The 15,375-nt window shown below is 33.8% G+C and overlaps 1 protein-coding gene across 4 annotated transcripts in view; it reads left to right on the plus strand.

Annotated features, from left to right (window-relative positions):
* Positions 1–15,375, plus strand: part of ATRNL1 (attractin like 1) — an 839,413-nt gene that overhangs the window by 321,391 nt on the left and 502,647 nt on the right. For all 4 annotated transcript variants that reach the window (XM_024254146.3, XM_024254147.3, XM_054522910.2 and 1 more), the window contains one exon: positions 9,189–9,241. In XM_024254146.3, coding sequence (XP_024109914.2) covers positions 9,189–9,241 — 53 coding nt within the window. The remainder of the gene's footprint in view (positions 1–9,188; positions 9,242–15,375) is intronic.

A 15,375-nucleotide genomic window follows, 5' to 3' on the forward strand; every position in this document is an offset into this window, starting at 1 on the left:
TCTTTCCTTTGCAATCAAAATTAAGTTTTTATTGGTTTAAAATAACTTATTATGACTATAAGATGTTTTCGTGAGTCTCATGGTAACGGAAAAGCTAAAAGCTATAATAGATAACACTAAAAAAGTAAGGAATAAAACACATTACTAGAGTGAATCACATAACCACAAAGGAAGCCTTTAAGAGAGGAAAAAAGGAAAAAATATCTAGACAACTAGAAAAGAAGTTACACAATCATGATAGTCATCCCTTACCTATCAATAACTACCTTGAGTGTAAATGGTTGAAATTATTCAGTTAAAAGAGGGGCTGAACGGATAGAAAAATATGACCAAACTATGCTGCCTACAGGAGACTTACTTTATGTGTAAAACAATATGCATCATGAGTGAACTCCCATTCACAATTGCTTCAAAGAGAATAAAATACCTAGGAATCCAACTTACAAGGGATGTGAAAGACCTCTTCAAGGAGAACTACAAACCACTGCTCAAGGAAATAAAAGAGGATACAAACAAATGGAAGAACATTCCATGCTCATGGGTAGGAAGAATCAATATCATGAAAATGGCCATCCTTCCCAAGGTAATTTACAGATTCAATGCCATCCCCATCAAACTACCAATGACTTTCTTCACAGAATTGGAAAAAACTACTTTAAAGTTCATATGGACCCAAAAAAGAGCCCGCATCGCCAAGTCAATCCTAAGCCAAAAGAACAAAGCTGGAGGCATCACACTACCTGACTTCAAACTATACTACAAGGCTACAGTAACCAAAACAGCATGGTACTGGTACCAAAACAGAGATATAGATCAATGGAACAGAACAGAGCCGTCAGAAATAATGCCACATATCTACAAGTATCTGATCTTTGACAAACCTGACAAAAACAAGAAACGGGGAAAGGATTCCCTATTTAATAAATGGTGCTGGGAAAACTGGCTAGCCATATGTAGAAAGCTGAAACTGGATCCCTTCCTTACACCTTATACAAAAATCAATTCAAGATGGATTAAAGACTTAAATGTTAGACCTAAAACCATAAAAACCCTAGAAGAAAACCTAGGCATTACCATTCAGGACATAGGCATGGGCAAGGACTTCATGTCTAAAACACCAAAAGCAATGGCAACAAAAGCCAAAATTGACAAATGGGATCTAATTAAACTCAAGAGCTTCTGCACAGCAAAAGAAACTACCATCAGAGTGAACAGGCAACCTACAAAATGGGAGAAAATTTTCGCAACCTACTCATCTGACAAAGGGCTAATATCCAGAATCTACAATGAACTCCAACAAATTTACAAGAAAAAAACAAACAACCCCATCAAAAAGTGTGCGAAGGACATGAACAGACACTTCTCAAAAGAAGACATTTATGCAGCCAAAACACACATGAAAAAATGCTCACCATCACTGGCCATCAGAGAAATGCAAATCAAAACCACAATGAGATACCATCTCACACCAGTTAGAATGGCAATCATTAAAAAGTCAGGAAACAACAGGTGCTGGAGAGGATGTGGAGAAATAGGAACACTTTTACACTGTTGGTGGGACTGTAAACTAGTTCAACCCTTGTGGAAGTCAGTGTGGCGATTCCTCAGGGATCTAGAACTAGAAATTCCATTTGACCCAGCCATCCCATTACTGGGTATATACCCAAAGGACTATAAATCATGCTGCTATAAAGACACATGCACACGTATGTTTATTGCGGCATTATTCACAATAGCAAAGACTTGGAACCAACCCAAATGTCCAACAATGATAGACTGGATTAAGAAAATGTGGCACATATACACCATGGAATACTACACAGCCATAAAAAATGATGAGTTCACGTCCTTTGTAGGGACATGGATGAAATTGGAAATCATCATTCTCAGTAAACTATCGCAAGAACAAAAAACCAAACACCACATATTCTCACTCATAGGAGGGAATTGAACAATGAGAACACATGGACACAGGAAGGGGAACATCACACTCTGGGGACTGTTGTGGGGTGGGGGGAGGGGGGAGGGATAGCATTGGGAGATATACCTAATGCTAGATGACGAGTTGGTGGGTGCAGTGCACCAGCATGGCACATGTATACATATGTAACTTACCTGCACATTGCGCACATGTACCATAAAACCTAAAGTATAATAATAATAATAATAATAATAAAAGAAAAAAAAAAGAAAGTAAATGGATGGGAAAAGCTATTTCATGGAAATGGAACCCTAAAAAGAATAGAAGTAGCTGTAATTATATGAACAAAATAGACTTTAAGTTAAAAACTGTAAAAAGAGACAAGGCCATTATATAATAATAGCAGGGGTCAATGCAGCAAGCAGATACAATTATAAACATATATGTACCCACTAGCAGAGGACCTATGTATATAAAGCAAATATTAATAGATTTAAAGGGAGAGATAGACTGTAACACAATAATAGTAGGGGACTTCAACACTTCAACACTCCACTTTCAGCAATGTGCAGATCGTCCAGACAGAAAATCAACAAAGAAACTTCAGTGTCAGACAACACTCTTGACCAAATGGACCTAACAGACATTTACAGAGCATTCCGTCTAACAGCTGCAGACGGCACAGTCTTCTCAACAGCACATGTAACATTGTTTATGATAGATTATGTGTAAGGGCACAAAACTTGTCTTAACAATTTTTTTTTTTTTTTTTTTTTTTTGAGACAGAGTCTCACTGTTGTCACCCAGGCTGGAATGCAATGGTGCGATCTCTGCTTAGTGCAACCTCCGCCTCCCAGGTTCCAGCAATTCTCCTGCCTCGGCTTCCTGAGTTGCTGTGATTACAGGTGCCTGCCACCATGCCTGGCTAATTTTTGTATTTTTAGTAGAGACGGGGTTTCACCATGTTGGCCAGGCTCATCTCGAACTCCTGACCTTAGGTGATCCACCTGCCTCGGCCTCCCAAAGTGCTGGGATTACAGGCATGAGCCATGGCGCCTGGCCTCAAATATTTAAAAATCAAAGTCATATCAAGTATTTTTTTTCTGACCACTGTGGAATAAAACTAAAACCAATAATAGGAGGAACTTTGGAAACCATATATGTACATGGAAATTAAACAAGTCAATGAAGAAATTGAAAAGGAAATTAAAACATTTCCTGAGAAAACTCACAATGGAAATACAACATACCAAAACTTATGGGATATAGCAAAAACCGTTTTTAAAGGAAAGTTTATAGCAATAATCACCTATTTGAAAAAGTAGAAATATCTCAAATAAACAGCCTAATGTTGTACCTCGAAGACCTAGAAAACAAGAATGATCTAAGTCCAAAATTATGAGAAGGAAAGAAATAATAAAGAACAGAGAAGAAATAAAGGAAATAGAGACTAAAAAATACAAAGCATCAAGAAAATGATGAGTTCGTTTTTGAAATAAGAAACGAAATTGACAAAGCTTTAGCTAGCTTAAGAAAAAAAGAGGAATGACTCAAATGAATAAAATCAAAGATGAAAAAGGAGACATCACAACTGATACCACAGCAATACAAAGGATCATTAGAGACTATAATGAGCAATGATAGACCAACAAATTTGAAAACTTAGAAGAGATGAATTAATTTCTTATAGCTTATCTTACCAAGATTGGATCATGAAGAAATAGAAAACCTGGACAGACCAATAATGAGAAACAAGACGGAATCAGTAAAACAAAGACTCCTATCAAAAAAAGTTCAGGACCTGATTGCTTCATTGCTAAATTCTAGCAAATATTTAAAAATGAACTCATACCAATTATTATCAAACTATTCCAAAAAATTGAAGTAGAGGGCATTCTTCCAAACTCATTCTATGAGGCCAGCATTACCCTGATAACAAAACCAGACAAGGATAAAAGTATAAAATAAACTACAGGCCAATATTCATGATAGATATAGATGCAAAAACCCATAATACAGTACTAGCAAACTGAATCCAACAACATATCATAAGGTCATTGACCATGATTTAGTGAAATTCATCCCAGTAATGCAAGTACAATTCAAACCACAAAAATCAATAAATGTGTTACATTGCATTACTAGGATGAAGGACAAAAACCATAGGATCATCTCAATAGATGCTAAAAAAAAGAATTTGGTAAAATTTAACATTCCTCCATGATAAAACCCCTGAAAAATTAGGTGTGGAGGGAACACACCTCAACATATGTGCACATATATGCATCCACAGCTAACATCATACCAAACAGGGAAAAGTTGAAAGCTTTCCCTTTGAATGCTGAAGCAAATGCCATAGTATGATGGCATTCCTATCAAACTATGACATTCTTTACGTAATTGGAAAAAACTATTTTAAAATTCATATGGAATCAAAAAAGAGCTCGAGTAGCCAAGGTAATCATAAACAAAAAGAATAAAGCTGGGGATATCATGTTAATTGACTTCAAACTATATTACAAGACTGTGGTAACCAAAACAGGATGGTACTTATACAAAGAGAGACACATAGACCAATGGATCAGAATAGAGAGCCAAGAAATAATTCTGCATATGTACAACTATCTAGTCTTCAATGAAGCTGACAAAAACAAGTAGTGATGAAAGGACTCCCTATTCAATAAATGGTGCTGTAATACCTGGCTAGCCATATGCAGAAGTTGAAACTGGACCCCTTTCTTACACCATATACAAAAGTCAACTCAAGATGGATTAAAGACTTAAATGTAAGACCCAAAACTATAAAAACCCTGAAGGATAACCTAGATACCATTCTGGATGTAGGACCTGGCAAAGATTTCATGACGAATATGACAAGAGTAATTGCAACAACAAAGAAAATTGACAAATGGCGCCTAATTAAACTGAAGAGCTTCTGCATGGCAAAAGAAACTACCAGCAGAGTAAACAGACACCCTACAAAATAGGAGAAAATATTTGCAAACTATGCATCCCACAAGGATCTAATATCTAGAATCTATATGGAACTTAAATCAACAAGCAAAAAATGAACAACCCCATTAAAAAGTGAGCAAAGTACATGAACACACACTTTTCAGAAGAAGACATACATGTGTCCAACAAGTATGTGAAAAAATGCTCAACATCACTAACCATTAGAGATGCAAATCAGAACCACAATATGATACCATCTCACACCAGTCAGAATGGGAATTATTTAAAAAAATAACAGATGCTGGCAAGGTTGCAGAGAAAAGGGAACCTTATACATTGCTGGTGGGAATGTAAATTAGTTTAGCCACTGTGGAAAGCAGTTTAGCAATTTCTGAAAGAACTCAGAGCAGAGTTACCATTTGACCCAGCAATGGAACACTTGCAGCTATAAAAAAGAACAAGATCATGTTTTTGGCAGCAACATGGATGGAGCTGGAGGCCATTATCTTAAGTGAACTAACACCGAAACAGAAAACCAAGTACTACATGTTCTCACTTTTTAGTTGGAGCTAAACATTGTGTACATACGAACATAAAGAAGGGAACAACAGACACCAGAGCCTACTGGAGGGGTGGAGGAAGGGAGGAGGGTAAAGTTAGAAAAAACACCTATCAAGTATTATGCTTATTACCTGGGTGGTGAAATAATCTGTACCCCAAACCTCTGTGACACTCAATTTACCTATGTAACAAACCTGCGCATGTACCTCTAGTATAACCTAAAATAAAAGTTAAGAAAAATGATAGGAAAACAATAATTTATTGTACATTTTAAAATAAAACAGTGTAATTGGAAAGTTTGTGACACAAAGAAATGATAAATCCTTGAGGTGATGGATGTCCTTCTTACCCTGATGTCATTATTATACAATGTATGCCTGTATCAAAATATCTCATGTACCCCATAAATAAACACACTTACTATGTACCCATAAACATTAAAAGGTAAAAATTGGCCAGGTGCAGTGGCTCAAAACTGTAATCCCAGCACTTTGGGAGGCTGAGGTGGGTGAATTGCTTGAGTCCAGGAGTTGGAGACCAGCCTGGCCAACACTGCAAAACCCTCTCTTAAGAAAAATACAAAAAGCTAGCCAGGCGTGGTGGTGTGTAGACCCAGCTACTAGGGAGGCTGAGGTGGGATAATCACCTGAGCACAGGAGGTGAAGGCTGCAGTGAGCTGAGATTGCACCACTGTATTCCAGCCTAGGCAACAGAGTGAGACTGTGTCTCAAAAATAAACAAGCAAAGGAACAAACAAACAAAAAAGTTAAAAATTTAAAAAGACACACAAAGTAATGAAACAGAATAAAGGACCCAGAAATAACTACACGCATGTATACCATCTGATTTTTGGCAAAAGTGCCAAGAATACACGTTAGGGAGATAATATTTTCTTTAATAAATTATGCTGGGAAAAAGTTTCATTAAGAAGAATGAAACTAGAACCCATCTGTCACCATTTAAAAAAATCAGATCAAAATGGATTAAAGATTTAAATGTAAGTCCTCAAACTGTGAGACTACTAGAAGAGAACACGGAGGTAACACTTTATTACGTTTCTCTGGGGAAGGTTTTTGTTTGTTTGTTTTGGAAAAGACCTCAAAAGCACAGGCAACAAAAGCAAAAATGGAGAAATGGGATTACATCAAAACAAAGCTTCTGCGCAGTAAAGGAAATAATCAGCAGAGCAAAGAGACAACCTATAGAATGGGAGAAAATATTTGCAAACTATGCATCTGACAAGGGATTAATATCCAGATATGTTAGGAACCCAAAGAACTCAATAGCAAAAAACCCCACAAGTAGTAAAGAGTGGACAAAAGATCTGAATAGACATTTCTCAAAAGAAGACATACGAATGGCCCACTGATATAAGAAGAAAAAACTCAACGTCACTAATCATTAGGAAAATGCAAATCAAAATCATGATGAGATATCACCTCACGCTAGTTAGAATGGCTATTATGAAAAAGACAAAAAAATAACAAATACTGGTGAGGTTGTGGAGAAAGAGGATCTTCTATCCACTATTGGTGGAAATGCACATTAATACAGCTGTTTGTGGACAACAGTATGGAAGTTTCTGAAAAAATTAAAAACAGAACGAAAATATGATTCAATAATCTCACTACTGGATATTTATCCAAAGGAATTGAAATTCGTATTTTGAAGATATATCTGTACTCTTACTTTTACTGCAGCACTATGTACAGTAGCCAAGATATGGAATCAATCTAAGTCTCTATCAAGAGATGAATGGATACAAATATGTGATATATTTTTGGAATGTGTTTTATCCATAAAAAATAATGAAATCCTGTCATTTGGGACACAACATGGATGAACCTAGAGGACATTATATTATGTGAAATAAGTCAAGCACAGAAGAAAAATACTGCATGATCTCACTTATATGTAGAATCTAAAAAGACTGATCTCATAGAAGTTGAGAGTAGAATTGTGGTTATGAGATCTCATAAAAGTTGAATGTAGAATTGTGGTTATGAGAATTGTGGTTATGAGAGGCTGTGGAGGATTTTGAAAGGCTTGGGAGGGTATGGGGAGGTGGAATGGGGAGAGATTGGTCAATTTATACAAAGTTACAGTTAGATAGGAATCACACTTTGTGGTGCTCTGTTGCATATTTCTAAAACTAGAAAACTACCGTCAATGACAAAATCTTAAAAGTGGTGTTTGGCCGCATATTCTCACTCATAGGTGGGAATTGAACAATGAGAACACATGGACACAGGAAGGGGAACATCACACTCTGGGGACTGTTGTGGGTTGGGGGGAGAGGGGAGGGATAGCATTAGGAAATATACCTAATGCTAAAATGACGAGTTAATGGGTGCAGCACACCAGCATGGCACATGTATACATATGTAACTAACCTGCACATTGTGCACATGTACCCTAAAACTTAAAGTATAATAATAATTTTTAAAAAAAGTGGTGTTTGGAAATGTCACAGAAAACCTAACACCCAAAGTTCCTTTGTTTCATAGAGTCCTTTTCTTCCAAGTTAGTGTTTTAAAGGATTATCATATTTTGACTTTAATTTTATAATTAATATACAGTAAAATTTATTCTACAACTCATTTTTTCCATGAATATAAAAACTAGCTGGCACATGGCTGAAAAATGCATTGGGAATGTAATCTGATTATTTAGCCTCTAATTTTTCACTATTTGACTCTTCATTATATATATGTATTCTACTATTTCTCTGTTCTTATGAACTCTTCTGAAAAACTGAAGACATTTTAGACTCTTTTACCTCTTTAAACTTTTAACTAGAGTTGAAATATATGTAATATATTTATATAAAATATGTATGTAATAAACTATATGCAAATATAATTTTTATTATTTAAATATTAAGTCACTTTATTAAGTTACCCTGGTGCATAAATTTTATAATAATTTATTTTGGAGGACGTTCCAAGAAATATTATGCAGAACCATGCTATATCTCTATTAGACATTGTCAATTTTATTTGGCAAACAAGGTTTTGTGAACTTGAAAAATTTTGAAAATACTTATGATTTTCTCCCACTGCTATAGTTAACTATATTTTTATGTATTAAATATAAGAGTACATGAGTATGGATGCTCGTATGTTCTTTCACTTTTTAAAAATCTGTTTATGTGAATTCAAAGTTTGAGCTCCTGAATTTAATCTATATTAGTCCATTTTGTTTGGGTTAGAGAAACCTTTTTTTCTAATTATTTACTGGAGGGGATCTGTTTTTAAAAATACAGATTAATTGGTGTAGAAACTGGTGTAGAAAATTTTTTTAACTGGTGTAGAAAATATGTTAATTTCAAAGAATACCACAAGTGTGAAAATAGTGTGGATTTATGAATTCCCTGAATTTTCTTCTACCTAAAAATATCTCTGTATCTTATTTCAGACTTTTACTTCTTCTCTTTATTAAGGCAGGATACATATCCCAAAGCTCATAATTATATTTCATCTGCCTTTTAACATTCCTTATATGCCTATCATGTATGTTTATTTTCTTTTTCTTCACTATTTCATCTCTCACTTTTTCTCATATATAAAGCTTTCTACAATTAATTCAAATTTCAAACACATCTTTCAAAGATGTGTTTTTAAAATTTCAAATAATGGTATAGTTTTAAATATGTTTTGATGTAGAATATAAATACTTTTTTGCTTGAAGAAAAACATGAGGCTTTTGAATTGCATTGTTTAATAGTAAATGAGTTTTTGTGTTTCTGCAGATGTGACTCTGAAAATCGCTATGTTGGTAATCCACTTAGAGGAACATGTTATTGTAAGTATTTGTATATTCTTCATTTTAAATAATTGGTGCATACTATTAGTTTCAAATAATAAAGGTCATCTTGAATAACTAAAATTGTCATTAATATCTTGCAATTTCTATTTCTTAAATTTTATAATACAACTTTATATATATTGCTAAGAAATATATTATCTTAATTATATTTGGTACATTTTTTCTACTCTGGACAGTAAAATAGCAATAGATTTTATTCTGAACATAGAACAAAGTATAGAACTTGAATAAACTCATGTGATTGTAATGTGGTCTTTTTCATTATGATGGATTTTTGAAGAACTTGAATTTTATAATAGATATTTTGCAGAATTTTGGGCATTACTAAAAGGCTGCACTGATTTTGTACCAACAGATGCTTTCATTGGGTACTGATTATATGGTAGGTATATATTTAACTTTTGTTTTGTTTTCTGAGACGGAGTCTTGCTCTTGTCGCCCAGGCTGGAGTGCAACGGCACAATCTCAGTTCACTGCAACCTCTGCCTCCCAGGTTCAAGTGATTCTCCTGCCTCAGCCTCCCAGGTAGCTGGGATTACATGTGCCTGCCACCACGCCCAGCTAATTTTTGTGTTTTTTGTAGAGATGGGGTTTTGCCATGTTGGTCAGGCTGGTCTCGAATTCCTGACCTCATGATCCGCCCACGTTGGCCTCCCAAAGTGCTATGATTACAGGCGTGAGCCACCGCACCCAGCCTATCTTTAACTTTTAAAGAAACAGCCAAATGCTGTTTCCCCAACTGGTTGTACCATTTTACATTCCCACCAGCAGTGTATGAAAGTTTCAGTTCTTCCACATTTCAGAAACTTTTTTAGAGTTAGTCCAAGTTTTAGCCACTCTAATAGGTGTGTAATGGTATCTAACTCTCATTTTAATTTGCACTTTCCTAATTACTAATGATGTTCAGCATCTTTTCATAGGGTTGTTTGCCATCTGTATATTTTATTCGATGAAGGGTCTGTTGAAAACCATTGCCCACTTTTTAGATTGTTTTTATATTAACGAATTTTCCACATGCTTCATTCTAGATACAAGTCCTTTATCAGATATATGACTTGCAAATATTTTTTACTAGTGGTAACTTGTCTTTTTATCTTATTAACACTATTTGCTTGAAGAACAGATTTTAATTTAGATGAAGCTTGACTTATTAGTTTGTTCTTTTGTAAAATCTTAGCCTAACAGGTCACTATAATTTTCCCCAGGTTTTGGTAGAAATATTATATTTTTAAGTTTTCTATTTAAGTATATGGTCCATTTTGAATTAATATTTGTATATATAGTAGGTGATGGATTGAAGTTCTTTTTTCTCCATGTAAATATTTAAATGTTCAAGCACACTTTATGTAAAGACTATACTTTAATCAATGAATTCCTGTGCACCTTTGCTGAAAAACACCTGTCTATAAATGTGTGGGTCTGTTTCTGGACTCTTTTCTGTTTCATTAATCTATTTGCTTATTTTCATGCTAATGTAGCACATTTATAATTAATGTGATTTTATAAGTCCTGAAATTGGTTAGTATTTATTCTCCAACTTTGTTCTTCCTTTTCAAACTTGTTTTGACTATTCTTTTTTTTTTTTTTTGCATTTGCAAGTGAATTTTAGAATCTACCTTTCAATTTTCCAAAAAAATGCTATAATTTGTTTTGTGATTTTGTTTAACTTATAGATGAATTTGGGGAGAATTGGCATGTTAACTATAGTGAGTCTTTGGAATTATTGTATTTTTTATTTTTTCTCAATTCTTTAATTTTTATTATTAATATTTTATAGTTATAACTGTACACATATTTCACATTTTTTCAGATTTATCCCTGTATATTTTAAATTTGTGATACTATTGATAATGTTAGCTTAAAATATTTCATTCCTGATTGTTTCTGGCATTTATAATTGATTTTATATTGGTTTTACATCCTGTAGCTTTGCAAAAGTCACATTTTACTTCTAGTACCATTTTTTATTGATTCTCTCAGAATTTCTACACATACAATGTTTTCTGCAAATAATGGCAGTTGGATTTCTTTTCCTGTCTTGATGGTTTTCTTTCTTTTTTCTGCCTTATTGCTATAGCTAGCACCTTTAATAATGTGTTGAAAAGATGTGAACATGAAAGTATTTATTATTGTCTTGTTTCTGATCTAAGAGGGAAAGCATTCAGTCTTTTATCATTAAATATGATGTAGGTTTTTGCTAACTGCCTTTATCAGATTAAGGAAATTGCCTTCTATTCCTACTTTTTGGTACATTTTTTATCAGAAATGGTTGTTTATGTCCAATGCATTTCCTGCATTATATGATTATCAGAAATTTCTATTTTACTTTAATATAGTAATTTTAGTATTTTTAATTTAATGAACGGTATACATTATAAGAATATACTACCATTTTTGTCCATTCATAAGTTCATGGACATTGGGATTTTTTTCTAGGTTTTGTCTATTAAGAAAAATGCTGCAGTGAATGAGTATTCATGTGGTCTTTATGTGAACATATGTTTTTATTTTCCTTTGGTAGATTCCTAGCAATGTATAGTTTGGTTGTATGATAAGCTTTTGCTTAACTATTTTAGAAACTGCCAAATGGTTTTCCAGAATGTTGGTAACATTTTTTAATTTATACTAGAAAATTTTGATACTAGAAATTTCATTCCTTGACGTCCTCATCAATACAACATTGTCTCTTTGATCATAGACATTCTAGAGTGTGTGTAGTGGCATTTTGTGGTTTTGTTTTGTATTTCTTTAACGACTAATAATGTTGAACGTGATTTTATGTGTTGATGCCTTGAAAATGATTTGCTGGGTGTGTAAAATTTATCCTTTTTTCAGTTTTTGTTGCTGTTTTAAATTGTATTTTTCAAAATTTTGTTTTCTACTCTTGTTTGATATCTAAAAATAAAATTCGTTTTAGTATATTGATCTTATATTCATTAACTTTGGTGAACGCTTACTAAATTCTGTTTGTAGATTTGCTTGGATTTTTAAATGCAGTTAATTATATTACATGAAAATAAGCACAGTTTTCTTCCTTTTTCAATATTTTTTCACTCTTATTGGGATGTTGAGACCTCTATTTCTGGGCTGAATCACAGTGATGATAATAGATATCCTTATCAGGTAGGATGTTTATTATAATTTATGGACTATTCCTTGTATCACATTAAACAAATTCCTATCTTATTTTGTGACAAGGTTATACCATGAATAACTTTCTTTTGCCTTATTAAATACTAAGTTACATTAATAGATTTTCTCATATTACACATCTTTTCATTCTGGGCTAAACCAAACTTAGTCATGGCATATTAGTATTTGGATACTGCTAAATATTAGTTGTTTATATTTTAATTTAGAATATTTTTAGTATGAATGAAGATGATCTCTTTTTTGTATGTTATTTTTTCTAACTAAATGACCTATGACTGCAGTTTTTTAAAATTATTTTCCGGCCTGGCACGGTGGCTCACACCTGTAATCCCAGCACTTTGGAAGGCTGCGAAGGGCGAATCACGAGGTCAGGAGATCAAGACCACCTGGCTGATGCGTTGAAACCCCGTCTCTACTAAAAATACAAAAACAATATTAGCCGGCGTGGTGGCGGGCACCTGTAGTCCCAGCTACTCCAGAGACTGAGATGGGAGAATGTCATGAACCTGGGAGGCGGAGCTTGCAGTGAGCCAAGATCGCGCCACTGCACTCCAGCCTGGGTTACAGAGTGAGACTCTGTCTCAAAAACAAACAACAAAAAAGTTTTCCATTCTATATATCTGCAAATGTGGTAATAGATTTTAAAAATGAACTCGGAACAATTGCTATCTTCTTTTGAAACAGGAATAGTTAAAACTTTAAATAAAAATTAGGTATTTCAACAAAAATTTTTGGATCTAGTGCTTTTTAATTGGTATTTATTATTTTTTTATTTTTTGCTATTTCATAGCATTAGCTTTTGGTTTTATTTATCTTTTCTGTGGATCTTGTTTTTTAGTTCATCAATTTCAGATTTTGTCTTTAATAATTTCCTTCTCTTATATACTGTTTGTTGTTGTTTTGCCTATATTTGCTATAATATTTTAAAATTATCATTTTTTACAGAATTTATGAATTCCATTTTTATCTTTAAAAATGTAATTATTTTCTTAGTTCTTTTCTTAAGTGATTTTTATTTTTTAACTTTTATTTTAGGCTCAGGGCTGCATGTGCAGCCTGTTATATAGGTAAATTGCATGTTGTCGGGGTTTGGTGTCCAGATTATTTCGTCTCCCAGGTAGTAAGTGTAGTATTTGATAGGTAGTTTTTAGATCCTCACCCTCCTCCAATCCACAAAACATTTGTTAGCTATTTTTAATTTTTTAAAAATGTTACTGAGAATGTGGCATATAAAATCCCAAATTTTGTTAAGGTATTTTTGCCCTTTATGACACATTTGACAGGGTATGGAGGCATTTTTGCTTGTCACAACAGGGGAGTGGGACGTGGGTGCCGTGGACATCTCATGAGTAGAGGCTAGGGATGCTGGTAAACATCCTGCAGTGAAAAGGACAACCTCCCCAGAACAAAGAATTATGTGGCCAAAAATATCAATAGTATTTAGGTTGAGAAATCCTGATTTAGAGGCTTAATCAAATTTATATCTGGTTTTGGAGAAAATAATAATTGTAGATGGTTTGGTTTTCTTTGTCTAGAAGAGTCATATCATGTCTGTTAGTGTCTCTTACGTTCTTGGCACACACTGACGCTCAATGTTTAGATTTTAATTGATCAAGATTGAAAAGATATAATATTCTGCCAGGCACAGTGGCTCATGCCTGTAATCCCAACAAATTGGGAGGCCGAGGCGGGCAAATCACCTGAGGTAGGGAGTTCAAGACCAGCCTGACCAACATGGAGAAACCCGTCTCTACTAAAAATACAAAATTAGCTGGGCATGGTGGTGTGCGCCTGTAATCCCAGCTACGTGGGAGGCTGAGGCAGGAGAATCGCTTGAACCTGAGAGGTGGTGGAGGTTGCGAAGAACCGAGATTGTGCCATTGCACTCGCACCTGGGCAACAAGAGTGAAACTCTGTCTCAAAAAAAAAAAAAAGAAAGAAAAGAAAAGAAAAGAAAAGATATAATATTCCAATTTCTTCTTCATGTTCTGGTTTGAATACTTCGGTAAAAACAAATTTTCGCTCATCAGCTGTTTGGTTACTTATTGCTACAGTTCGCATAGGAAAGGCATGATAAATGTTACAGTTTTTCCCTGTATTTTTTATTTATTCCCTTTACTACTTTTATGTATGTATGTATTTATTGAAAATAAAAAGTTTGCTCAATATCTTTCAAAAATGACAGTTTTTGTCACTAATGAACTTATAGATCCATACATGTTTTAATCCGTGTGCAATTATTATTCCTACTGATGCTCAGGCTGTCCAATTACTGTGTCATTTAAATTATCTTTATTCTCTAGCTTTTCCACATCATTTTTGTTTTTCTTATTTCAAATATCCTGGATTTATTTTATAGGATTTTTTTCTTTGATTTTTTAAAATTAGAAATTCCTCTTCTATTTTTTTGAGTCTTTAGTTTCTTTTACCTGCCAAAGGAGTAACTAGTTACCATTATGAACACATTATATAATCTCTGTTTATTACAAATATACTAATATTTAACCCTTTTATAAAAACTAACATAATTTTTCTCCTATGTCAATGTTGTCCAATACAAATATGATGTGAGCCACATATGTGATTTAAAAGTTTCTAGTAGCTTCCTTTAAAAAGTAAAAGAAAATGAGTAAAATTAATGTTAATAAAACTTTTTTTAGCTTAACACATCTAAAATTTTTTCATTTTAATGTGTAATCAGTTTTAAAAGTCATTAAGTCATTAATGAGATATCTTACTTTTTTTGTACTAGTGTTTGAAACAAAGTTTACATTCCATACTTACATCACATTTTAATTCAAATCAGTTACTTTTCAACTAGTCAATAGTCACATATGGCTAGTGGTAACCTTATTGGACAACTCTTCTCTAGATTACATAGGACCCCTGCGTTCTTTCAGAAATATCAAAAGCGTAATCGTACAGCACTAGGTGGCACTCTTGGTATTGCTGTGAGA

The sequence above is a fragment of the Pongo abelii genome, chromosome 8 (assembly GCF_028885655.2).
Source record: "Pongo abelii isolate AG06213 chromosome 8, NHGRI_mPonAbe1-v2.0_pri, whole genome shotgun sequence".
Classification (NCBI taxonomy): Eukaryota; Metazoa; Chordata; class Mammalia; order Primates; family Hominidae; genus Pongo; species Pongo abelii.